Source organism: Corvus kubaryi, unplaced genomic scaffold (genome assembly GCF_017639235.1).
Source record: "Corvus kubaryi isolate FWS band 111438036 unplaced genomic scaffold, C.kubaryi_AGA036_p1.0 37341, whole genome shotgun sequence".
NCBI classification, from domain to species: Eukaryota; Metazoa; Chordata; class Aves; order Passeriformes; family Corvidae; genus Corvus; species Corvus kubaryi.
This window is the reverse complement of record NW_024581112.1, coordinates 5988837-6014129: the sequence shown is the minus strand read 5'-3', so window position 1 is coordinate 6014129 and position 25293 is coordinate 5988837. Positions and strand designations below refer to the sequence as shown.

The 25293-nt window shown below is 42.9% G+C and overlaps 2 protein-coding genes across 7 annotated transcripts in view; one reads left to right on the top strand and one right to left on the bottom strand.

Moving 5' to 3' along the window:
* Window positions 1-354: 354 nt before the first annotated feature.
* CD58 (CD58 molecule) lies at window positions 355-25079 on the bottom strand. 3 transcript variants are annotated; one of them, XM_042031738.1, is made up of 11 exons: window positions 24977-25079; window positions 13644-13937; window positions 12742-12996; window positions 10662-10751; window positions 8284-8343; window positions 8047-8103; window positions 6512-6559; window positions 4797-4868; window positions 4095-4157; window positions 3697-3765; window positions 355-1512 (listed from the first exon to the last, which is right to left on the bottom strand). In XM_042031738.1, exons 1-11 carry the CDS (start codon window positions 25017-25019, stop codon window positions 1451-1453), a joined length of 1113 nt encoding a protein of 370 aa, XP_041887672.1. In that variant the 5' UTR covers window positions 25020-25079; the 3' UTR covers window positions 355-1450. The 3 variants fall into 3 exon arrangements, with proteins under 3 accessions (XP_041887672.1, XP_041887673.1, XP_041887674.1); XM_042031739.1 differs by lacking the exon at window positions 6512-6559; XM_042031740.1 differs by lacking the exon at window positions 10662-10751.
* PLA1A (phospholipase A1 member A) overlaps window positions 18876-25293 on the top strand; it is a 28380-nt gene continuing 21962 nt past the window's right edge. The window contains exon 1 of one of the 4 annotated variants that reach the window (XM_042031737.1): window positions 18876-19177. In XM_042031737.1, the coding sequence (XP_041887671.1) occupies window positions 19044-19177 (134 nt within the window). In that variant the 5' untranslated portion in view covers window positions 18876-19043. The remainder of the gene's footprint in view (window positions 19178-25293) is intronic. The other 3 variants (XM_042031735.1, XM_042031736.1, XM_042031734.1) reach the window with 3 other exon arrangements.

Sequence of the window (25293 nt, the reverse complement as noted above, 5' to 3'; positions counted from 1 at the left end):
GCTATTGGGTCAAAAAACCCGCACTGCAGGTCACAGAAAGTTAGTAATTGGATTATAAGTAAAAACATATTACTTGGTATTTCATAATTGGTTAATTTAGACCTTAAAAAGCCTTGGAAGTTAGAACTCAGGGCTATTTTCCATCTTGTTAATTTGAAAGCACACTCTGTGCAGTTGTATTATAGATAAGCTATAATAAACAACTAAGTCCAAAGATGAATTTTTGGTCTCCTGCATTTTAATTCAAACTCTGAGTAAAAGAACTCACAAAACAGAAAAGAAAAGGTAAAAAAGAGAAAGTTAAACCCACAGGACATTAATATATTACAAAAAAAAAAAAAAAAAAGGCAAAGCTTTTTACATCTTGAGTACTTTAATAAATTATAAATATTTACATACAACAGTAGAGGTAAAAGGTCTAGTCCTATCAAAAATGACTTGTGAACACTCATCCAGTACAGCTGCAAATACCAGAAGAAATTGTGTGAGTGGAAAGGGTGTAAACTGAAACAAGGGGAAAGCTGAATGGGGAGCTTCTGATCTTTGGTTACCAGTGTCAAACCTTCATGATTCTTTACATGCACCAAGTTAAAATGCACTAAAATAGCTTTCAACTTTTATGAACAATCAGCATGTAAACATAATGAAAAACATTCCATAGCTTGATGTTCTGAAAACATTAATGCATGTTGTTTTTCTTTTTGATTTTTTCTGAGCTTCATTATATATATGATCTCAGTTTTCAAGTTTTTGTTCTAGTCTCAAGCACCTTGAAGATACAGTGTTGTTCCTTCGAAATGAGTAGAGGTAAGCTGACATTCCTAGAAAAAATGTGCAGTAAGAGATAAGGCATCAAAAAAAAGGTCCTAAAAGTTAAAAAAAATATATAAAGCTTTAGGAAAAGCTGAAATGTAGTTTATCACAAAGTGAACCACTGTCAAGAGATGATCAGTTTGCCAGGTGCTTGCCAACTCTAGGACACAGCTTTGTCTGGAGTATTGAGTTCTTGTTGGAGAACCAAGGCTAGAAAAAGCCAGCTCCCATCCTTCTGGGTTTGCTGAAGGATGAAGTTTTTTTCTGACTGTAAAAAGGTACTGATAAAAAAGTGCATAGAAAGCTGATCAGTTTTTGATTTGTCCCCATTCATGCAAATATATATACAACTTTGTAAATCTCTAAATATCAACTACAAAGAGGCCTTGGTGTGTTAGTACGGCACTGTTTGTTAAAACCAAATACAAAACAATTAAAATGTTTTGGCCTATGGTTTGGCCTATTTTTCTTCACATAGTAGCACTAGAAAAGGAAGCTGTCTTTTCTGAGGAAAGAAAAATAGGCACTGGAAACACTTCAGCTTGTCTTCTAAGTGCTTCTTGATGAAGGTCTGATAACTTCATTGCTCGTGGAAGACCTTCAAGGAAAAAAGTAGCACATCCTTCACCGTTGAATTCTACTGCTTCTCTTCCATATTTGTGTGGGCAGCAACGGAATTACTTGCTTTTGATTTAAGACCTGAAACAAAAGAATACGAAAAGCACACAGGTGAATTACTATGTCTTTTCTTCTAGAAATTGAACTAGCTATATGAGAATACTGCAAGCTTTAAATACTAATGAGGTGGTGTGAAGATGCACCAAGACACTCTCATGTGATGCATAACAATCCAGTTAGAGCAGGTACATGACACATGCTATCTGATAGCCACTAAACCTTTTACCCAAATTATCTGTTCATGCTTAGACACATTCCTCTGCAACTAGAGCACAGTTAGAACATTTATTACTTAGTGCCAGCCACCTGCTATGCATCTGGTAACCTGTGAAGTTGCTCTGACTCCATGACTTCAGATCACAGAACCAGGCAATTAAGACACTACTTCTGTGCAAATGTTTTATGTCTATAATCTCAGTATCAGCTGTGCTTCACACATGCATGTGCTGCTGCTGCTATTTCTTCCACACAGTAATGCCGGGTGCTTTTGGAGTTTTCGCTTTTGAGGATTGAAAATACAGCTCATATTTGACAAGCAAGGAGACTGAAGGCCAAGGGAAGTTACACTGCAGAAAGTTCAAGACTACATGCCCAGCCTAACTCATCACATGCAACATGCATCAGCCTCTAACCAGGCTGATTTCCAGTAAAGCACACACAAGCCCACTTACATTGGTGTTTCCATCTTGTTGCACACATAGCAACTCTCTAAGGGGAGCCACCTGGATGTGCCAAGGCACTATGCCCTTCGGTCTTTGCTCCCACTTTGGTAGCACTACCTGTCCCTTCCACTAATCTCTAGCCCAGCCTCACTCCAACCTAGGATGCCAGGAGATGGTCTAGGAGAGCAGTGTATGGTGACATATGGTATGCAACTCTCCAGAAAATGAGAAAAAGAAAGTTGTCCCTAGTCTGGTTCTCACAGGTTCCTGGATAGGCCTGAAGTATTTTTATGATTTATATGTTTAAAATCCAAGCAGGTTTACTGCTTTACCTTGGTGGTGATACTAAAGAACCCTATCAAAAATCCACTTGTGTGTGTGTGGTGAGTGTTTGTGTGCTGCTTCTTTGGGTCTGTGCAGTGAGAGGGTCTGAATATGAAATAGGGTTCTCTCATTCTACAGCTGCAGGAATAGGCATCAGCTTTCATACCCCATCCTCAAAACACACAAAATGTTCTGTTCTCACATGGTTTGCAAACAGCACCAAAGGAAGCACAGCCACATCTGGTGCCTCAGCATGACATAACAACAGAGCAGTTGCAGACGCTAAACCCTTACGGGTGACGCAGGAGCACAGTTTAGCCCAGCAAAGCAGCACACCACGGGGACCAGGAATAATACACTGACTTACTTCATTTGGCTTTCAGTATTATTCATTGTTAACTAACAGGATCTGACTCAGTTATTACGACACACCACAGCTTCCTCTGCAGCTACACAGCCTGCTTCCTTTTTTCATGACAGCTTCATCAGCAGTTTTGTCTGCATCAGAGTCAGGTTTCTTGTACTCAGTCCTAAATCCCTCCCACCCTTCCATTCATCCATGCTTCCTCACATTTGGAAATTATTTTCCCCCTTCTTTTCAACACTGTCTTCAGCAAATACCAGAATTTTTGGATGTGATTGCTTGGCTGGTAATTCAACAGAAGTATCAAACTTGGCAGAACAAAAAACTCTGCAGCAGTAAGGTGCCACCTGCTTTCACATGGCTGTGCATTTTGAGAATCTTTAAATGGATTATCTTTATCAGCAGACTCCAAAATGGGTGTGCACAAGGCAATCCACTGAGGTGCAGAAAAAAAATATTTTTGCACCAGTAATAAAATTTAAAAATAAAAATACTATTTGCTCTATCATTATAATTTTTTTTTAATTTATTTTGTGCATGTTTTATAATGTATGTAATACTTGAGTATGGTAAAAATTGTATACAACTTATAAGTATACATCAATTGGGTATGCATGTTCAAAGTATTTTACTGATGTGGTAGACAATTACAAAAAGTTTGGTGACCACTCATCTACAATACAAAAAGCAGAAACTAGTATGAGATGCTCATAGTTACACCACTCAAGTAAGGACTGTATGACAGACAAAACAACGTTTTTCATTTTTCTTCTAAGAAAGGAAAACTACTCACAGTCAACCTCAGTGTCAGTCAGCACAATCTCCCAAGACACAGAGAGCTTCACCCTCACATACCTTCTTTACTGCAGCTGGAAGAGTTGTTCAGGTGCTCCCCATCTCTACCTTCTGCATCCTGGGTCACCTCTGCAAGGACAAAGGCAATACTCAAGACAGTCCTGGACCTCACAACTCTCTGACTCTCTGGCCCAGATGGATCAAGAATAATCTGACTGAGATTTGGGCCATTTGTTTGGCAACAGTAGTAACCCTGACCAACATGCCCCATTCCCATGGGATCACCATCCAACACCTTCCTTCTCTCCTCCATTCCTGACTCTACTGTCTCCATGATCCCTTGCACACCCTGTAAATGCCAAGCAGGGGAGGTACTCAGTGCCTGTGGTGCCACCCATTAGGTGGCATTAGGCAAAAGTCACAATGAACAAAGGCTGCTCCACAGTCCAGGCACTTACCTCCTTCATTTATGCCATGCTCATCTGCATGGTTGGCCAGCATGCTGCTGTTCCTAAAGGTGTCTGAGGAGAGATAAGAAGACAAATACAGTCCCCTGCCTTCCTCAGCGTCAAGGTGTGGCTCTATTGCATCAGACTGAGTTGCTAGTTGCAGCTCTATGTGTATACACAACATAGAAAAGCTACTGGAGAGCATCCAAAGGAGGGCCATGATGATGGTGAAGGGTCTGAAGGGGAAGCCTTACAAGAAGTGGCTGAGGTCACTTGGTTTGTTCAGCCTGGAGGAGAAGAGACTGAAGAGAGGCCTCAACACAGTCTACAACTTCCTTGTGTGGGGAAGAGGACAGGTACGATCTCTTCACTCTCATGACCAGTGACAGGACTCAAGTAAATGGCCTGAAGCTGAGTCAGGGGAGGTTTAGGTCAGATATCAAGAAAGAGTTTTTCACCCCGAGGGTGGTTGGGCACTGGAGCAGGCTCCCAGGGAAGTAGTCACAGCACCAAGCCTGACAGAGCTCAAGAAGTGTTTGAACAACACTCTCAGGTACATGGTGTGATTATTGGGGTGCCATCTGCAGGGCCAGGGGTTGGAGTCAATGATCCTGATGTGTCCCTTCCAACTTAGCAGATTCTATGAAGAGATCATGGCCAGTTTGCTTACTGGGTCAATAGCACTGACTGCTCCATAGAAAAGGCACTTACCTTCCTGATTTACACAATTCTTAACTATCTGCTTGTCTTTCAGGGCACTGTCCTCCTCATTCAATTCTCTGTCTGAAAAGAGATCAGAGAACAACTGCAGTCCCTCAGGAGCACAGTCCATTGCTTCTGCCCCTCCCCAGCACAGGCCACTGCTCTGTGCAGTCTAGGGCTCAGAGCAGTCTAGGGCTCAGAGCACACCTTCTCCTCCCCAAGTTCAGTACTGCTGTGCTATCAGCAGAAGCCCTGCTTGGAACTGCTTTGTACACACATCTCAGAGAACACCAGAGCCTCGCCTACAACTTCCCATCTGGAGAGCAGTGACTGTCTGTTCCCTAAGTGCTGCTGGGTGTACTGCACAGAGGCGCACTAACTCCCCTTCCTGATGTTCCTGTTCTATACTGCAACAAAAGAAAGTTTTTTATTTTCTGCATCTCGTGTCCAAACTGACAACCTTTATCTATGGACCTGATTTCTCTTTTGCCTGAACTGTGTGTTTCACTCCTTTCTACTTTAAGACAGGCATAAAATAAGCCTCCTTTTCCTGTATCCATGTCTATGTATATGGAAATAATTACACAAGTGATAAGACAATCCCGCAGTACACCACACCTTCACAATTCCTATTTCTTCAGATGAAAAAAAGCTGTTCTACACCCATTATAATTCATGCAGGAAGAATATGCAGCAAACTCCAGGGGCTCTGAGTTTTTCTGAGTTTCCTTTTCCTTGTTGTCATCACTAGTGATTTTTTCCTTTAGACTTCTGCCTTTTCCAACCCCCCTATTATCAGCCATTTGTGGAAAATGGTGGAAGAGCTAGGGACTGAATGAATCACTAGTGCAACAGACTGGGGAAAAAAACTGACATTTTTTTCTCAAGTTGAACAATAATGTTCAATTTCACTAGCCCTTTGGAGTTAAAAGAACTTCTAGAAAAAATACAGGTCCCAGAACTTCCTTGAAATTTACACTGACTGGACTAAGAAAACAAAACTGGAGCTTTGCTTAGCTGCCTCATGAATGCAGTCAAAAGTCTCCTAAAGCATAAAGCAAATGGAAGATACAGCAGGCTTCTTTCCTTAGAGAAGCACATTTCTGGATGAAGTATCTCCCAAATACGAATTTTGCAAGTTGGTAAGCATCCCGTCTCTAAATTGATGTGCCGAGGCTTCTATCTATTTGGAATCAATACAAAGCTTTGAAGCCACAGCATTTTATTGTCTAAGGTCGTGTGTTTCTTTCCAGCAGAAAGCAAAGACCACCTACCCATGATGACATCCTATAAAAATATCCTTGCACTCTTTTGCATGCAAATAAAAGGTAACATTAGACAAAAGGGTAATTTTCTTATTTACTGTAAAGAGGGGTTCTTTCTTCCATGCTTAGTTCTTTTTCCCACAGCTGGCAAAATGGTTTGCAAACACAGTAAGCACCATCATCCTCATCAAGAGGGAGGGTAAAGCCCCAAGAAGGTATTTGCTCTGTGCTGTTTTCCTGTTTACCAAACACAGGCCCCAGGTCTTTCTGACTTCTCTTCTAGTGATCTACCCATCAACGTTTCCTGTTCCTAAGGCAACACATTCTTCTAAGCCAACAGGAGAATGGTAAACTCTATACTAAGAACATGCTAATATGGCTTGGACTACAAAAGGCCATGTGCAAAATTACTTTCCCCCTTCATATTCCTCTGTTTTAGGGCTCCATCTCACTTGTTACCTGCTTCAGGCTCTTCATTCTCATTATGAACAGCTTGTGAAAATGTAGCTGCAAGAAAACAGAAATCCTTTTCCAGAAATGTGTATGGAGGCAGCACAACAGTCTGCAAAATATGCAACTTAGCCTTAAAGTGACAACTTCATCATAACACTTTCAACAGATATGGCAGTATGTTGTGCCACTTTAAGGACTCACAATTAATTTCAACTTCAACTTCCCTCCAGTAACCACTTAAGGTCCCAGACCATGACCAACATTGTTCATATTTATGCCTACAACTTTACAAAAGTCTTGCTGAAGTAGATCTACTGATAAAGCTGCACAAATCTGCCATAAAAAGCCAGAGATAACTGAGAAGAGAATCTGCATCTACCTTTTTTACTTCATCTTTGTGTTGCACTAATACTGTAACTTTAAACCCTTCCTCTTTGCAGACCCTAAAGAACCTTTAAAATAAACATTCTAAAGCAAATGTAAGTGCAGTACCAAAATGAGGCGTTTTGCAGGGTTTATTGGTTTTTTCCCCTACCCATCCTTCTCCTTTTTTTGCCTTCAGATTCATCCCTAGTCTCAACTTCAGTGGTCTCTGAACGATGGGCTAGAACCACAGCTCTAACAAATGTAAGGTACCAGACTGAGCATCCCACATGAAGGCACTGTGAGCTCAACACCAGAACACTCCAAGAGGGCACTGAGCCTGCACCTGATGGCAGGAGCTTTGGCCATTCCCCACTGAAACACTGTTTGGTCTGGTAACAGAATATTTTTTAAGAATCTTCCCCTGCTCTCCCCAGTCTGCTTGACTGCCTTGGGGGTTGATTTAGTTTGGTTCCTAAAAACAGACCACAGTCCTGGCAACAAGACTCATATATGTTAAAGCTAGAACATGATAGCCAAATTCACCCTTATGAAAGGAGCACAGACTAAATGAGTTGTCCCCTTCCTTAGCTGCTCACTATATAGAGTGATTTCCACATCCCAAAACACAAGAAGCCAGAGAACAGAGCAATCTTGCTACAAATTAAGGAAGTAAGAAAACCCAAAACCACTCCAACAAAATGCTTAGAAAAAACAAAACAAAAAATCCGCAAACAAACAAACAAACCCCCCAAACAAAAAAAACCCCAATGCCGATTAGAATGGACAGCAGAAGCCCAGATGGAGATCTGGACAGGAAAAGAGGAATGACAGATTGCCCTACAGTGTGCACTTTTCCAGCCCTCATCCTTAGACCATCCCCAATTCTCCACTGTTAAAAAGGTAATTCACTTCCAAAGACAGCTGCTGACCAGGAAATTCTCAGCCCACTCACTGTCAGTAACTTTGCCAGCCCCACTAACACATTCATTAAGTGCAGGTCCCTATAATCATCCAATATTGGACCCCAACTGAGATTTTGAGTCTGCCTGTACACACACTGAAAACCAATTCAAAAGCTCAGACCCTGCAAAAAACTAAAAAGCAAATCAGACTCCCTGCTCCAACCAACAGCAGATGTTTAGAAACATTAATACCCTAGAATACAGGTTTCTTACCTCCCTGTGAGGTAGGCTGTTGTTGGCTGTCCCCATGGAAAAGTTGCTCATGTTCTCCTATAAAGAAATGTATTTGTTTTAGAAAGTATGTATTAATGACCTGCAAAAAAATCACTGCACCCAAAGAAGACTTACTCCTTTACTTCTCCAATGCAAGACTACACTGACACAGAATAAAAACTGACAAGCCCAGACCAAGCACCGGTATGATTTCCACACATTTTGACACTGTCTTACCTGAGCCATTCACTGGACTGTTCTGAGCAGTGTTTCTTCCTCTTCCAAAGTTAATTATACCTGCACACAAGCAAATAGAATACCTGGAGAAATGACTCAGAAATAAAGTTTTGTGCCTTCAGAAACTTGTTGACGGCTTCCATCCATTCCATCCCCCTCTCCCACCCCAAAACAAAAGAAAATACACTTCACTGAGAACATGCAACTGAATACTTGACTTGAAGAAAGAACAAAGAATGAAATACTGTTTTGAGGGAAAGAAAATCAGTGAGAGAACAACAGAATGGGTCTCCTGCGACAGCAAGTCAGAACACATCTAATCAAATCTAAGGTAGTGCTTAACAATTCCTGATTCTGAGTCTTGTACTTAAATCAGCAAATCTCTGCTGTTTGATTATACCTGTGCAATGCTTATCCTACCAAGGTATAACAGGTTTATTTTCTTGCATGTTCAAACACTCATTGTTTCAAGGGAAGTAACAGAATTGCTTTGATTCTAACTGCTGGTCAGTTTTGAGACACATTCTTTCCGTGTTGTCACCAAGAGCAGTGTTGTTTAACACCACCAACATGAGCAAGGACAAAGAAGACATTTTCAGAAAGTTTGCAGATGGCATCAAACTGGGGAGAGTAGGGGACATGCTGGAAGGCAAGATTGCCACTCCAATTGACTTCAACAACCTGGAGAAATGTGCTGGCAGAAAAGACGTGATATTCAAAGGGAAACAAAGTCATGAATCTCTTGCAGTCACCCCATGGACCACTACAGGCTGGGCTCTGCCTGGCTAGGAAACAGCTCTGCTGGAAAAGACTTGAAAGCATGAACAAGCTGAACATCACTCAGAAAAATGTGCCCTTGCAGTAGAAGGCTTCCAAATACTGGGCTGTGTTAGCAGAAGTGCAGTCAGCCCAAACACATAAATAATTCCTCCTCTCTATTCAATATTTGTGACACCACATGTGGAGTATTCTCTCTAGTTTTAGTCTCCCAGTTAATGTAAAAACACCTACTTTCTGAAGTTAGTCTAACAAATGTCCACCAGGATGTCTAGGGGCAGGACCTGTGCAAGGAGGTGCTGAGAAAATTGGGTTTGCTCAGCCTCAAGAACACTAAGAGGATGATGGCTAACTGCTGTCTACAACTAACTACAGAAAAAAAGGATCTCCTCTCAGAAGTATAGAGCCTAAAGCCAGGAGGCAATAGACAGAAGTTGCCAAAGGGCAATCCCTAAGAGAAATAAGGAAAATATCCTTCCCTACAAGAGTGATTCAGCACTTAAACACGTGCTGAAAGAGGCTGGGGAATTTCCATCCTTGGAACTATTCAAAGTTGGACTGGACAAGGCCTTAAGCAACCTGATCTAGCTTTGAAGTTGGTCATGCTTTGAGCAGCAAGTGGGATGAAACTTCCAGAGATGTCTTCCCACCTAGTTTATTTTATGATTCCATGCCAACAGAAACTAAATGGACTATGAGCAGGAAAGCATAAGGTCCACATGCAATATGTATCTATTTATGTCCTGATCAAAGCCTCCCTGCAGAATATCATCAATTAGTCATTCCCAGATGGGATGCATCCAGTACTCTTCACCCTGCAGCCACCTCCAAGTGGTGGCCCCATCTGGAAGTCAACATGAATTTTCCATGCAGAGCATGAATAGGATGAAGAAATGTATTCCTGTTTGGGACTCTCTCCAGCACAAAGAGAAAAGATGGTGTGCCCCTCTTTCAAACCAGAAGACAATTTGACACAAATCCAAAAATGCAGCACAAAAAAAAATACACAGTGATAGCCTATAATTACCATTTCTGATTAAAGTGTCAGACTTACAAAAAAGATACTTGAATTCAGTGTAGGGATGGATCAAAAAACAAATACAGAACTCCAAGATGATGGCAATACAGGCTGACAGGAGGCACAGAAAGTCTCACTTATCAGTTGACCACACTGAGTTGTCAGATTAGACTCGGCATACGATATTCAGCCCTGGTATAAGCCCGTCCCAACAGTAAATGTGATCTTGAGGGCAGCTTTATGATGCTCTCAAAAAATGCTATGAAAACACGCCCAGGTAGGAACGGGAGAGGCTACAAATATTTGGTAAGTAGAAACACGCAGTAAATCAAACACCCAGTCTGAAGGAGAAACATGGAAATGCAAACTGCCGTGTTTCCTAGGACTCAGAGCCCAGTGTCAGAATGCAAGAAAGTTCAGTACATTATTTCCTTCAAATATATTAGTCTTTGCCTAAATTGGACTTGTTTCTTCTACTGTTTTAACAAAACATCCAATGGTCAGAAATTTTCATCCATTCTACAGAACCTTAGATGAGCTGAATCTTGAAGCACATAAAGCTGTAAGGAAGTGTCATACATACCTTTGTAGAACAGGAATACTAGGACTACTACAGCTATAAGGATGCAAGCTCCAAAAAGAGCACCTCTGGTTCGTTTGGAAGAACTGCCTCCTTAAAAAAAAAATCACCAACAAAAAAAACCAAAAGAGACTGTTTAGTTAAAAAGCAACTGTATGATACACTAGCTCAGTAGAAATACAGCCCCAAATGTTTTATAGGTATTTTTTAAAAAGTAACCTCAATAAATTAATGCACCAGTCAGTTATCAGCAAAACCTTCAGCCAGGTCCAGGACAGTTACATGTGAAGTACCTCATTTCAGTGAAGGCACATCCCTTGAAAGGCAATGGCTGTTCCACTTCTTGGCCTATGAAAGGCTGAGCCAGATTTCAAACAAATGAAATTTCAGCAAATATCATGTATCGCATTTGCACTGCAAGGTTTTGATGGTTTCTGTGAGAAGATGCCAGAAGCTGCCCCCATGTCATATAGAGCCAATGCCAGCTGGCTCCAAGCTGGATCTGCTGCTGGTCAAGGCAGAGCCCATCAGTGACTGTGGTAGTGTCTCTGGGATAACACTTCTAAGAAAGGGGAAAAACTGCTGTACAACAACAGCAAGGGTGAGAAGGGAATGACAACAGATGAGAGAATCCGCCAAACAGACACCAAGGTCAGTGCAGAAGGAGGGGCAGGAGGTGCTCCAGGTGCTGGAGTTGAGATTCCCCTGCAGCCCATGGAAGACCTCACACTGAAGCAGGTGAATGCCTGAAGGAGGCTGTGACCCCATGGGAAGCCCACGCTGGAGTACACTCCTGGCAGGACCTGTGGCCCCATGGAGAGAGGATCCCACACTGGAGTAGGTTTGCTGGCAGGACTTGTGACCCTGTGGGGGACCCACACTGGAGCGGTTTGTGAAGAACTGTGGCCTGTGGGAAGGACTCATATTGGAGTTCATGGAGGTCTCCTGTGGGAGGGACCTTACACTGGTTCAGGGAAGAGAGTGAGGAGTCCTGCCCCTAAGGAGGAAGGACAATGTGTAATGAACTGTCTGCTGACTGCAAGCCCCATTCCCTGTTCCCCTGCACTACTCAGGGAGATGAGGTAATGATATGGGGAGTGAAGCTGAATCTGGGAAGAAAGGAGGGGTCTGGGTGAGGTGTTTTAGATTTGCTCGCTTCTCATTATCCTGCTCTGATTTTGGCAATAAATTAAATTCATTTTCCCAAAGTTGAGTCTGTTTTGCCTGTGACAGTAATGGCTGAATGGTCTCTCTCTGTTCTTACCTCAACCCATGAGGCTTCTGTCATATTTTCTCCACCCTGCCTCACAGAGGAGAGGAAGTGACAGATCAGTCTGAAGGGCACCTGGCAGCCAGCCAAGGTCAACCCATCACATCCCTCATTTCTAACAAGTTTCTAACACATAACTCCAGTAAAGGAAAAATTCTATACTAGTAAACCATGACAATGACTTTGCACAGAAATGAGCAATACTGTCAGTTAGGGACTGCCTTACACACCCTACAAACCACATGGTTCCAAACAGGTCCTCACTCTGTGTTTAAAAAAACCCTAAAAATGCAAGCCTCAAGCTGAAGGCTGTCCCAAAGCAATAAGCAACAGGAGGAAAACTCTTTTCTACTTTTTATACCTCTCTATGAAGGAGGAAAGAAGTATGCTCACTGACATCCTAGATGAGAAATTATTTTATCTAATGGCTGCTAGATGACTCACTTGAAATGGCTGAATAGTTTCACTCCAATTCATGGAGAGCAGTACAAAGAGGACAAGTCATTAGCAGTAATTACATAAGGCCAGAAGATTCAGAAGAGATCTTCTAATCTTTATTATTACTCAATCAAGTCATAGCTAAAGGCTTTCTTCTGTGGAGGTCCCTGCAAAAAGTATCTTTCTAAGGGGATCAAACTGTCAGCCTGATACTTTTCCCAAACTTTACACAAACTTTTAGCAGACAAATCACTTCTGATGCTTTTTATTCTTTAAATTTAACTTCCCGGGAAGTCAGAAGAAATCTTACAAAGGCCATGCTGCTTCCCAACCAAGCCTCTCAGACCTGTGTTTGCAACATGACACATTCATTACCGTTTTCATCTGAAAGGCATTGCATCAAGGAGATTTCAGAGCTCCTTTCCATTTGTGAGAATTTAATGATGCATGTAGCTTTCGTGGTAGCATTAACATCTTCCAAAAGGATGGAAAGCTCCTGCTTCTCATGACTCTGTGGATTGTCACTCAGCTTCCAAATGTAATTCAGAGGCCCCTGGAAATTTGCTGCACAGTTTAACACAAGTTTATGATTGCTGGTGTTGCAGCTTATTTCAGGTTCTGGAAGGGGATCTAGAAGGAGAGAAAACATTCTGTATTACTTTAGTTATAAACTACATAGAATTTCAGCACGGGACAAGGGCTGGAGCAACAAAAACAGCAGGAGAGTGCATAGACAAAAGTGTGAGCAAGTGTGTACATGTGCATGAGAGAGGAATGTGTTTCTGAAAGTGACCTGTAAACTACCTGTTTGTGGTTCTTCCATGCCTAGTCCAAGCATCCTCACGGCTCACTGTCCATAGGACTAATAGACACACTTATTTCCCAAAGGCTGCTAGTGAGGCTGAGTAGATCTACACAGGATGATGCCACAGATATTGAAGCACGTATAATATGCCTGCAGGAACATCTTTAATAGGTACATAATGTTTGGGATTACCTGGTCAGATTGCTCCAAAAGTTTGGCTGTCTACCTGAAAGTGCAGTGTGCCATCTGCACACATTCTAGAAGTCATTCCAAGTGAGTAATGATGGGCACACAAATGAGATGCCACCTTTGAAAATTTGTTCAAAGTGACTAAGCAACTTAAAATTGAGACAAAGAACAGCCGCCCCCTCTGTTTCTGTTTGCTTCCTTGACAAATATACAATCCCCTTTCTAGACATTTTAAAGTGAATAAGGTGGTTCACATTCTTTATGCAGTTCTTCCACTACTTACCTAACACAACAAGTACAAAGTTTAAGTAGTGATCTTTCATAGAATCCCAGTACTGTAACTCATATGCACCAGCATCATCCTTCTCCAAGTCAACTATAGTCAAGGACCCATTCTCCATAAGCACACTCCTGTTACAGAGACGACCAAAATACGTTGGTTGGTTCAGTCCTTCCCATTCAGCCACTTTATCCCTGTTTTTCTTCCAGATAGTTTCCACTACTTTTTGGTCTATTTTTACTGGAAAAGTAAAATTTTCTCCCACGATGCCAAAGACGTCCTCACAGTAGATGTGTGCTATGGGGGGGGAAGAAAAAGTTACTTTAACAATCATTTTATAAAACACTGCTTGACTAATGCCATATGCAATATCAGATGCATTCAAATTTAGGCAAGAAGCACATCACAAAGTTGCTGCATCAGTTAGGAATTACCTATCAGTTAGGAATTACCCAAACCCAGGCTGTCAGCACAATTGTATGACAGGCACAGGAAAGGAATTCAGTTTCCACAATCTGGTCCCAGGCAGAATCATTGCCCTGATGATCCTCCCTGTCCTAAGCCCCCCTATACTCAGTACTTGCCCTCTGTTCACCTGAATTAGGCCTCCTGCCCATGATCTGGTGAAAAATATTAAAGAAGAATTATCACTAGCAAAATCTGTTTTAACATCTTGTTGCAGAACACCCAGACTGAAGTTTCTGCTGATGAAATAAACCCAATTTTTCCGGCATGAATACTTACAGTTTTGAAAAAGCACACTTCTCACACAAAACCGCTACTAAGTTCAAAGCAACTGTGCTGAAATCATGGGGTTATTAGAGATTTCCCTTGAAATGTCACTTAAGCAAGTTTATTTCGCAGCCAATATATGTGAAACAGCATCCCAGCCTCTGAGATCTAACAGAGCTGTCAGCAAGAATGAAGCTGTTCAGATATCTCTACTGCTTTCAGTCTTGGCCAATTACATTCTGCTAAAAATGCCCAGGCATTCAACATAAATAAACCACAATAGAAGAGAGGTAAGAGATTTTTCCTAATTTTCATTGAAAACAGCTGCATTTGTGAGGAAAAAAACCCTACTGATCTAACAGACAAAATCCTGCTGTGAGGAAGGGGCCACAACCTTTAAACCATCAGCATCTCTGTGTCCCTGCTTCAGTCTTCAGCAGTCACCTCCTCCTCCCAAATAGCTCTGAGCGGCTCTAAAACAATTGCAAGATCACTGCCATGGCAGACAGGAACATAGACAAAAACACTTTGGTACTGAGTTCAAGCTACACTTGTGTTTAGGAATCAATTTTTCTCCACAGTAGCTGGTAACTTTTTACTACTACATAGAAGGAAGGGCATGGTTAAGATACAAATGAGGTCTCATATTAAGTCAAGATTCCCGATCTGCATGATGCAAAACTTCCCATTAAACAATAACTGTGCGTGGTGAAACAAGTATTTCAGATATTTACTCCTCAAGCCAACTGGTTCCAAGTGACAGCTACTATTTTGGGTTTGATCTTTTTTCATTTTTTCCCAAATGGCATCCGTTTACGAAACCACCAATTCCTATATCATTCTGTGCTTCCCTTGCTTCTCATGTCATCATTGTAGGCAAACTTACTGCTGTTCCTAAACCAGTGCAGATACTACAGCTTTATCACACCAAAACAAGTCTTCCCTACACCGAATATGAGTCCAGAGAACCCATCTTTCTCCACATCTTATCTCCTTTCCATATGAAAGCAGACAGAAAGGTCAGCTAGGCCTTCTTTTCCCACTGACAAAGAACAGTGCTCATCAGGTCTTCTGCCACGCCAGAGAAACACAGACTTTCTCTGACAGGACACTGAAGACAAGCAACAGAAATGCACTTCCATGTGCTTGTGTAGAGAACTGCACACACGTCTTCTCCATGCCTTGCTTTTTATGGAATATCCAATCTGTTTGTAATTTACCCATTAAAGCACTCTTCTTGCTCCATTAGAGTTCCAACTTCTTGTTGGCCTGTGCTTACATGGTGGCCTTTTCCAGGTACAGGGACTGTAGAAGTAATCAGGGTAAGCTATCAACTCCCACATCTTTTCAACACAACGTACCCACTTTCTTTGTAGTCTACCCTGTTCAGGAAGATTTAAACATTTCACTTGAGCATCTCATTCCACACATCTCAATTAATGATTTCCAGAAGAAAAAGAATGCATGAGCTCCAGAATTTGTGTCTGGAGACCACAAGATTGCAAGATGTTGGGTGGGGTGGAACGCTATTTTGATCTGACGAAGCTTGGAGCCTTGTTAGAGACTCCTGTTTCCTAAAGACTGTGGAAACCATGCCTTTATTAGAAAATGGACATAATGTGAACCAGCCATAAGATAGAAAATCCAGAGCATGTAAGACAGAAGGACTTGAACAAGGGAGAAAGTCCATGGGAAGGTTGCGAGAAAAGAACAAGCAGCATTGGGGAGGATGTGAACGAGGAACAAGCAAAGGAAGAAAAGGATAAGAAAATGCAAACTGAAGGACAGTTGTGACATACACGAGGGACAATGTGACACACAAGAGCCAATCATAAAGCATAAAGTAGCATGTGAAAATAGGCCTTAACCAATAACAATTACGCATGATCGTGTGCAGGGAAAGCAAGATTTGTGTATCAGGGACAGTAGTTCATCAATAAAGTGGCTTCTGCCTGATTCATATTGAGTCGTGTAGAGTCCATTGTTTCTGCCTGCAAAAGACAATTTCCAGGAGCACATATTCCTCAAGAAGTCACCCCTCACTGCCTAAGGGCCTATAGTACTCCTAGTATGGAGAAATACTCCCTGCTCTTCCCACTGTGAATTTCTACCTCTCAGTAGATTTGGGGTGGTCAAGCTGTGGTGGCCTGACATCAGCACAAGCCAAACCACAGTGGCTGTTGACAAGAGCCTTCAGGAAGGACAGCAGCTGTTTGCTGGGAACTAAGAACATGAGCAAGGACAGCCACCACTGCTCAGCCAACCCCTAATAACTTCCTAAGTTTGAGTGTTGATCCTGGTAAACACTCCATGTCTTTACTCTCAGTTAGTCATAAGTGCTAGGCTGGAGTTATGAGAGCAAAATTGTTGCTTCTTCAAGCCCAGGAATGAGACTGAAGGAGAGCAGAGCTGAAAAAACCCCACATTTTCTCTTCACAGGTTCTGCCCAGCACAAGGGGCACTGCTGTCTTCAGCACACTCTTTTCTTGCTGGCTGGTGAAACAAAGGCTTGGCAGCAAGGAGCTGAAGAGCTCCTGCCCAAGGGCATTCAGGGCTCCCAACAGCAGGACAAGGAATGGTTATTCCTCAAGGATAAGTTATCTCCTCCCATCTTAAAAAACCCAGTCTCTGGTTTTATTTCCCTGCTTCACTGGTTGAGAGAAAATGTGAAGAAGTCTCTCACTTAGCGCTGTCAGCTTCCTTTTTTTGAAGAAATCATACAGAAATGTTGCATAAGGTCATAACCACACATGTTTGAGCTTCTGGAGAAAGCATGTGTCATTATGTTTTATAAATTCCTAAGGAACCCTTCCCCATTTTTCTTATTTATTTTAAATGAAAACTTATTTCCCATACCACAGTGGTGGGCAAAGAAGGAGAAATGACAACCAGACACTCTCTCACACACTTTTTGGAAGGCTAGAACTGCCTTTTTTTAAGTTTCTCTGCTTTCTCCCTCTCTCCTTATTGTAGCCTATTATTCCCAGATAAAGTTCACACAAAAAAAATACTGCTGTGCTAAGGCCTCCAGTAGTCTCTACAGAAATCATCACACTAACTGCTCCTGTATTGCCTAAAATCCACTCCAGATTCCTTCTTATGCCAAGTGTTAGTGTTCTTTCCTTCTAGTCAAATCACATGCTCAAAGTGTCACAGATAAAGAGGAGCTAACATTGTGTGGGCAAAGCCTCTTCTGCAAACCCACCACCTCACCTTGTCTACATCATCTTCTGCTCCCATTTCTCCAGCAGCCAGACCCACAGAACCCAGTGCTGTACTGGAGTTTTAATACTCCCCAGACTAATTCTGACTCTTTCAGCATTTTAGCAGGCTAAAGGTATCCATATTCAGCTCAGACTAAGTAGAACTTTATACTCCATTTATCAGCAATAAATGCTTCATTACTTACTTGTCCGTTTATCAGCAATAAATGCTTCATTACTGTATTTATCTACCTGGTTTGACTATTTTTCTTGGAGCTGATGTAAGGCATAGTTATTTTGGAGAACATCTGTAAGCTAATCCCTTTTTATTTTTAATGCTATCATTAATTTTTTTGGTCTCAAATACCTATTTGAAATGCATACAGGGATATATTAGGTCTATACAGGCAGCAGCTAGGCTCTCCTATTACCATTAAGACACAAACATTCCACCTGCCGAAACTTGGTGGAAAAGTCCTTACTGCTTAGTTTATGGCAAAGAACTGTTTGCTTCAGGAGCAGGGCTTTTTAAAGAGCAGATTTTTGTTTGATTTTTTTTGTAACTTCCCAACTACCCCCTTTTAAGGCTTTTAAAAAATTTTTAATTCTCCCAGCAACTGTAATTAGCAGGGCCAAATATGTTCCCTGCTAGCCCTCAAAACCACCAGGTGCAGAAAACCCTGAAATAGATGTTCAGTCCAGAAGGACTATGGGAATATACACCAACCATAGTCCTCTTAATTCCCCCCACAGGCCACAAACACAACCCACTTCCCAAACTCCAGTAAGAAAGCACTTCGACCCATGGTATAAAAGCACAGGCAAAAGCTACAATCAGGAGAGAGAACACAGACAACAATAAGCTGTAGCAGCAACCCAGGCTGTTGCAAGATAAAATCAGGTTTGCACAGGAATGAATGCAAATCCTACACATGTAACACCCAAAGCAGAGGTTTTCTCCTGCATACTGCAGCATGTTCACAGAGGTGTGTGTTGCTCCTCCCAGACAATGCAGAGCTGCCTGCATCCACAGAGCTCTACACATCAGCAAAGGCAGGACCCAAGGGTGGCACCCAGCAACAGGCCTGGGTCCCTCCCATGTGGTGGTGCATTCCTCCCTCCTCTTTTCCAGGTTGGAGTGTGATCTGAGAAATGCCTGCTAGGCCTTGGCCTTGAAAACAGCCTCTGGGCTCAGCTTTTTCCGAGCTTATCAGAAATACTGTCTGCTTCCAGGAATTGCTAAAAAAGCTCCTATTTTCCCTATGACCAGCCTTGGAAAACATTCCTCTTTTCTGAATGGCATAATATTCCTGTTCTCACACTTTCAAACAAAGTGCCAGCCCACACTGTGTCCGGGATGAAACACTGTTACGACTGAAGCCCATTCTCTTGCAGCGGTCCAAAACAAGAGCCTTTTGAGCTCTCCTGGGCCACCACGGGCTGTGATCAGCATCTGCCTCTGAGGGGGATGCCTCTCAGAGCCAGCAAACCTTCAGGTCTGCTACACTTGGAGGATCGCCAAAACACAGCATATCCTGGGCTGATACCCTCACTGCTCGAGGCCCAATCCTTCACCTGTCAGGAGATGCAAAAGCATCCAAAGTGAGTATTTCACTGGCCTCTGAATGGAATTGTTTGCAGGTACCTTGCTTGTACTGACTGTTTCTGTCAGTGTGCCTGCACCTGCGCATATGCTATAGCAAATCTGAGAGAGATGCTGCTTTCCTTGTTAAGTACCTCAGATACCTAAGTAAGTTAGGCCTGTAAGTAAGGCTAAGTTATAGTTAGGAGCTTACTTAAATGATGCTGAGTGTTGTTCTTTTGCTAAGTTATTAAACATAAGTTGTAAGCTACATTAAGTGTTGCTAAGCATTGTTCTTCTGCTGACTTGCTACTTGTAACTTTGAAATTATAAGTTAGGTTAAATGTTGTTAAGTGTTATTCCTCCGTTAGAATGTTACTGTTAAGCTATAAACTAAGCTATAAGTTAAGTTAGGTATAAAGTAACTGTTTTTCCTGTGTTAAATTGTTAGGCTTAAGGTATAAGTTAAGTTAAAGTATTGTTAAGTTTGAGTGTTGTTAAGCTTTTGGACTGTGTTCCTTTTTATCCTTGCCTGCACTGTCTTTTGTCACACACACACACCTAAATACACACACCCCCCCAGACAGTTCTCAGTTCATTTCTGTTTTGATTGCCTGGATTTAGTTTGGTTTTGTTGTTGCTTGTTTTCCCTTGTTGTGCCTTAGCTGTCCTGTAAGTAGTAGAGTGAATCTTGCCAACAAACTTGTCATGCTTTGTCTCTTAAAATCAAATCTTTTACTCATACCCTTGCCAGTGATTTTTTAAGCAATCTCAAACACTCTTGCTCGTAACACCCCACTACAAAATCCATACTTTCAGTCATATCCCTCAGCAAGGGCAAAACATGCAGCATTCCCACACAAAAGCTACATGGTTATTTTTAAACTAAGCTGGTGACCAAAAGCATGGGGATGGACTTACCTCCTTCTCCCTTGTATTGGCCTGCCTGTTTCTGCAGTGACATAGTCATACAGACAGTACAATCTGCTGACAGTTAACTTGACACAACACCCACTCCAACTAAAGAAACAACAAAAAACCCACAGAAGGACTGTAATTCCCGTATGCGACTCATCATGGGAACACGATGTGCATGGAATGGAGTAGAAGCGAGCGAAACAGGGAAAAGCAAGAGCAAGAACATTGAGTAGGGCCAGACACTGATCTCTTCTCTGAGGTGAAGAGATCTGTCCAATGACAGGAGCCAAGAGAATGGCCTGAAGCTGTGTCAGGGGAGGTTTAGGCTGGATGTTAACAAAAGGTTCTTAACCCAGGAGGTGTTTGGCACTGGAACAGACCAGGGAGGAAGAGGCCTGGCAATCACCACTTTTAGTGGTGGTGAACTGTTAGGGAGGATCACTGTGTCCTGCAGAATATTGATTCTTTTCAGTCTCTAGGCTTTGCTTAGGGACAAAACTGCTCTGCATTTAAGCCTACCTTGAACTATGAAAAAAAGCAGCACTTCAAAATCAGTCCAGAGACAATGGAACAGGTTACCCAGAGAAGTTGTGGGTGCCCCGTTCCTGGCAGTGTTAAAGGCCAGTCTGGATGGGGCTCTGAGAAATCTGGTCCAGAGGCAGGTGTCCCTGCCCATGGCAGAGGGCTCAAACTGGATGATCACTAAGGTCCCTTCCAACCCAAACCATTTTATGATTCCAAACCCTCTGGTCACTTACTCCCAATATTCAGATAGCAGCACTTCCTATGCTGTACAAGCACAGTCTTTATGTAGGCTCCATAATCAACAGGACTGAGAAGATAATCTCTCTTGGTAACTTTTTCCTTCAACTGAGAGAATTTTCAGCCAGATCATCTTTGCACTTCTACTTATGAAGGATGGCACAAACTAATGACATGGAGAGGAACTGTTCTCGACCTGTGGCAACACCAGCTTAAACATACTCCAAATTACAACTTCTGTCTCTTACAAAGCCTGTATCACCCAGCCAGCCTACAGTCACACTACCCTGAACACGGCCAACAGGCTCTCCTGAGGCTGTAAGCAGATAGGAGGACCAGTAAGGAAAAAACCAAAAATAGACAAACCTAGACACACTTCTTTTTTCTTTTCTTTTCTTGATGAACACCTTTAACACACTCAGAATCAAAGCAGTCTGTGTATGCAATCCAGAGATGATCCTGGCTATCTAAAGTCTAAGACCATTAATTACATTAAGGCAAGAAACTATCAGAAAGTTTTCACTCTGTGTTCATCCTGTAGTGTTAAATAGCCATGGCAAAAATATTATTTGCTTCATTTTGGTTTTAATATGATATAACACCTTCAGCTCTTATCAAGAGTTTTTAAGCAGAGGGCAGACGTCTGGTTTGATTTTTTTCCTCTGTGAGGAATTTATAACTTCCTCTATTTATTGAGGAAAATTCAGGAGTAAGGTTACAGGACAACACAAGCAGGTGTCAGGTTGACAGTGCTGATAACTGATTTTTCCATTTATACTATTTAAAATTGTGTTTGACATTTCTATTAGCAACACACAAAATAACCACATTCCACAAACAACCCAAATTTGTTAGGAGTCCAGGTTTTCCCCCATTCATCCCAATGTCTTGTAATGTAGTTCCCATGACACCTCTCATGAAATGGAGAGACACAGAAGAAACATTGATCAGAAAAACATGGGGATTTCTCAAAAAAAAGGAAAGGAAGGAGCACATATTTCTGTGTACAGAGACAAAAACACAGGAAAATTTAAAATTAAAAAAAAAAAGCCAGCTCAAACTTGTTGAACTGCCTAATGACACAGAAACAAAAAGCCATATTGAAGTAAGTCTGGTTTCTATGCTGGTCAGTCTCAGAAGAAGTCTGAAACAAAAATAATTTTTATCAGCTCTCAGGTTATCAGTCTATGCTCAGTATTGGAGATGGCAACTTCCGCTTTTAGGTGAACCAGGTTTTCTCAGTTTAACTCAATTTTTATAAAGAAGTTGAATTGGGAAATGAAGCAACCATTAATGCAAGGATACAATGAAAATGGCATTAAGGAATCCATCTAAATATGCAAGAACTAGAAGGCAGTTATACTGCATGACAAAGAGCTGACCCTCAGAACTCTGAAGGAGTTGTCTGGCTTTCAGATGAGCCTTACTACAGACACAGAATGCTTCTAGGTGCTCTAGTTCATATCCAGCTTATTTCCCACATCCTCTCTGCTTTTGGGGCAGGATCCTGACGCAGCTAAAGCAAATAAAAGTCTGGCTGCCATCTGCAGTGCAAAAGATCATCCCCACAGGTGTGGCTTGCCCTGCAATCCTCCTGTTGGTGTGGTATTATTTATTCACCTCCTACAGGGAGGTGAATCTCTCTCTGTGGGTTCCTTCACCAAACTAGGCCACAGACACCACATTGACTTTCTTCCCATGCACATACAACATCCAGGATCCTAAATCTGAACAAAGTTTTGTCTTGAACTTCCAACAACTGTAGGAGCACGCTCCTGGTAGGTCTAAAAATCTAAGTCCTTCCATAGCCTCAAGGAGAGGTTTTGCACTGTAACTGACAAGCCTGAAGTCTTAACAGATAAAAAACTGACTTGGCCTGGCATTGTGAAAAGCAGGAATGCCCTATGTGGTGAGTAGGAATTCTGAAGACACCAAAGCTACACTGCAGCTTCTGGATCCCACAGGGGAATGAAGAAGCACATCTCCTCCCCTACTCCAGATGTTCAGCAACATGACTGGGACAAGCGCAGTGCTTTAAACTTGGATGGAGAAGGGATTCAGGAGGGGAAGGCTGATAGAGGATGAGGATCTACCAACAGCATCCTGGTGTTTAGAACAGGTGTTTGCAAGGCTAGAAACTTGCATGCCAAGTTGAACTGCTACTGATTTGCTTTATGCACTTGGGCAGATCAGTCTGACTTCCAGGGTCTGATTTTCACATAGAGGGATGATAGATTATTTTACCTTGTTAAAATCAACATGAAACATTTACAACAGTCAACACACACATAACAGCAATAGTGCAAGCATACAAACAAAATCATGGTGTGAAATCATGCCTGTTTAGTTTACTGAACAACAGTAAAGAGTTTGCATTCCTGATCTCCTGCCATAATCAACCACTTTGATTCTAAAGTTTTACAGAGAAGACAACAGAACTAGCTATGTTTTTCATTAAAGGAGGACATTATGATACTTGAAGCCACAATTATCCTCTCCAGATGTCCAATTACCATCTTCTCTGCCTTTGAATTGTATGTTCTTTGGAACCTGGAACCTTGTTTTCTGGATAAGTCTATAGCACAGGGATCAGATGTTCAGATCAACAGCAGGCCAACTTACATAACACAAGGTAACAAAGAGCCTTGACTGCAGAAAAAGTTACAAGAGGATACTCAGTTAATCATGCCTGAGTCATACTCATTAGAAACCTCTGCAAAAGCACTGCAGGCGAGATAAGAACTTGCAGCTAAGGCTTAACATCAGCAGACAGACTCATGCAGGGGGACAGTGTCCTGGCTTCTCCACTGGTCCTCCCTGCACGCCTGGACCCCTAACGCTCTTACAGAACAGGATCTCACAATCTCAATTAAATAAAGCAAGTTGAAGACTGTTGGAACAGGAGGAAATCACAGGGAGTTGCTCAGAACTTTCAGCAGCGGAGAAGTTCCTTTTTAAACAGGGGGATATAATAGCTCCTATTTTAGTCACATTCAGGAAACTCCCAAAGCAAAAAAAACCCAAAACCCAAAGTCAGGAGAAATCCCTTAGAAGAGAGGAATGATAAGAAGATCTTCACAGATTAAATCATGCTTTTTGGCCAATCTAGCAATAGCAGCTCACTCTGATGACAAGAAGAAAGTTTGTACATCCATCTTCAATTTCAAAATTCAGCAAATTTTGTTTATACTTCTCATGTTCACAGCCCACTGCAAGGGCTATGGGTGTAAGGGTTATGCTCCTCAGGCATTTGAATTAAAAAGGCCTTTGATTAATATTTCGATAGCAGTTAATAGTAATAATTTACTTCTAAAAAAAAAAAAAAAACCAAAAACCACGAACCAACCAAATAACAACAAAAACCAAACAAAACAACCCCCAAAGCAACACAAAACAATTGAGAACGTTGATGCTTTATCCATGAGCAAGAAGGAACACAGAATACAAAATAAACAGCATTTTCACATTTAGGGATGACAAGAATACTTTTACAATAAAAGCTGGTTTCCTGACTTCCTTAACACTTCAGGACCCGGAGGCAAACGTGCGCCCCGGTATGAGGAGGAGGAGGCTGCCCTCGTGCTGTGGCCCTGCTTCCTTCGCAGCGAGGCAGGAGTTAACTCCTCGTGCGCGTGTGCCATAAAAACCACACACATCCCTACCCCAAGCTCCCCGTCTACACAAGTTTGAAACAAACGGGGCACAGGATGCCGAGAACAGGGTGGGGAGGTCCTGAACGTGCTGATGGCCGATATGTAATTCTAATTTTAGGCGCGGGAGAGAGGCGGCCGCCCGGTTGTGTTCACCACTCCTCGGGAGGGCAGCGAGCCGGCGGCCAGCGACGGCCAGCGACGCCCCGCTCGCCCCGCGCAGGGAGCCCCCGCCACAGCAGCGCCCGTGGCGGCGGCTGGGGCAGCTCCCCGGGCACCTCGGAACCCCCCGCCGCTCCCAAATCCCTGCCGCGCCCGCTCCCGCCGCTCCCCAGGACCCAGCACGCCCTTCCGAATGCCCGAGGAGCGGCGGCCGAGGGTGCCCCACTCCCGCCGCCCCGCGCGGCACGGAGTGACGGAGGGAGGAAGGGAGAGAGGGACAAAAGCGAAGGGCTCGGGAAAGGTCCCCGCCGCCCTCTCACAGCTTACCCAAGAAGGGCACAAGGCACAGGAGCGAAGCCAGCAGCCGCATTGCTGCCCACCCGCTCTCTGCCCGGGCGGAAATCAAGGCTCGAGGGCGACCACGCCCAGCTCAGCCCGCCCCGTCCCGTCCCTCCCAGCCCATCCCGCCCAGCCCCGACCTGTCCCGCCCCGGCCCAGGCCTGCGTCCCGCACTGCTGGTGGCCCCATGTGCTCGGAGGTCCCCATGGGCGCTTTTTCTGACAACTCCGTGACTGGGGGGAAAGGGCATTTCAGCCGCGGCGGCCGCCTCCCGTGCGCCCTGTGGGTGTCGGATGCCTTACAGG

Bases quoted from the DNA above. Each gene is read 5' to 3' on its own strand.
- CD58 (XM_042031738.1), bottom strand. From the start codon at position 25,019: ATGCGGCTGCTGGCTTCGCTCCTGTGCCTTGTGCCCTTCTTGG. The intron at 6,560-8,046 runs GTAAGAAACCTG...GTTTTCTTGCAG, and splicing joins ACAGCCTACCTCACAGGGAG to CTACATTTTCACAAGCTGTT. The intron at 1,513-3,696 runs GTATGTGAGGGT...CTTTTGTTTCAG, and splicing joins TTCCAGCTGCAGTAAAGAAG to GTCTTAAATCAAAAGCAAGT.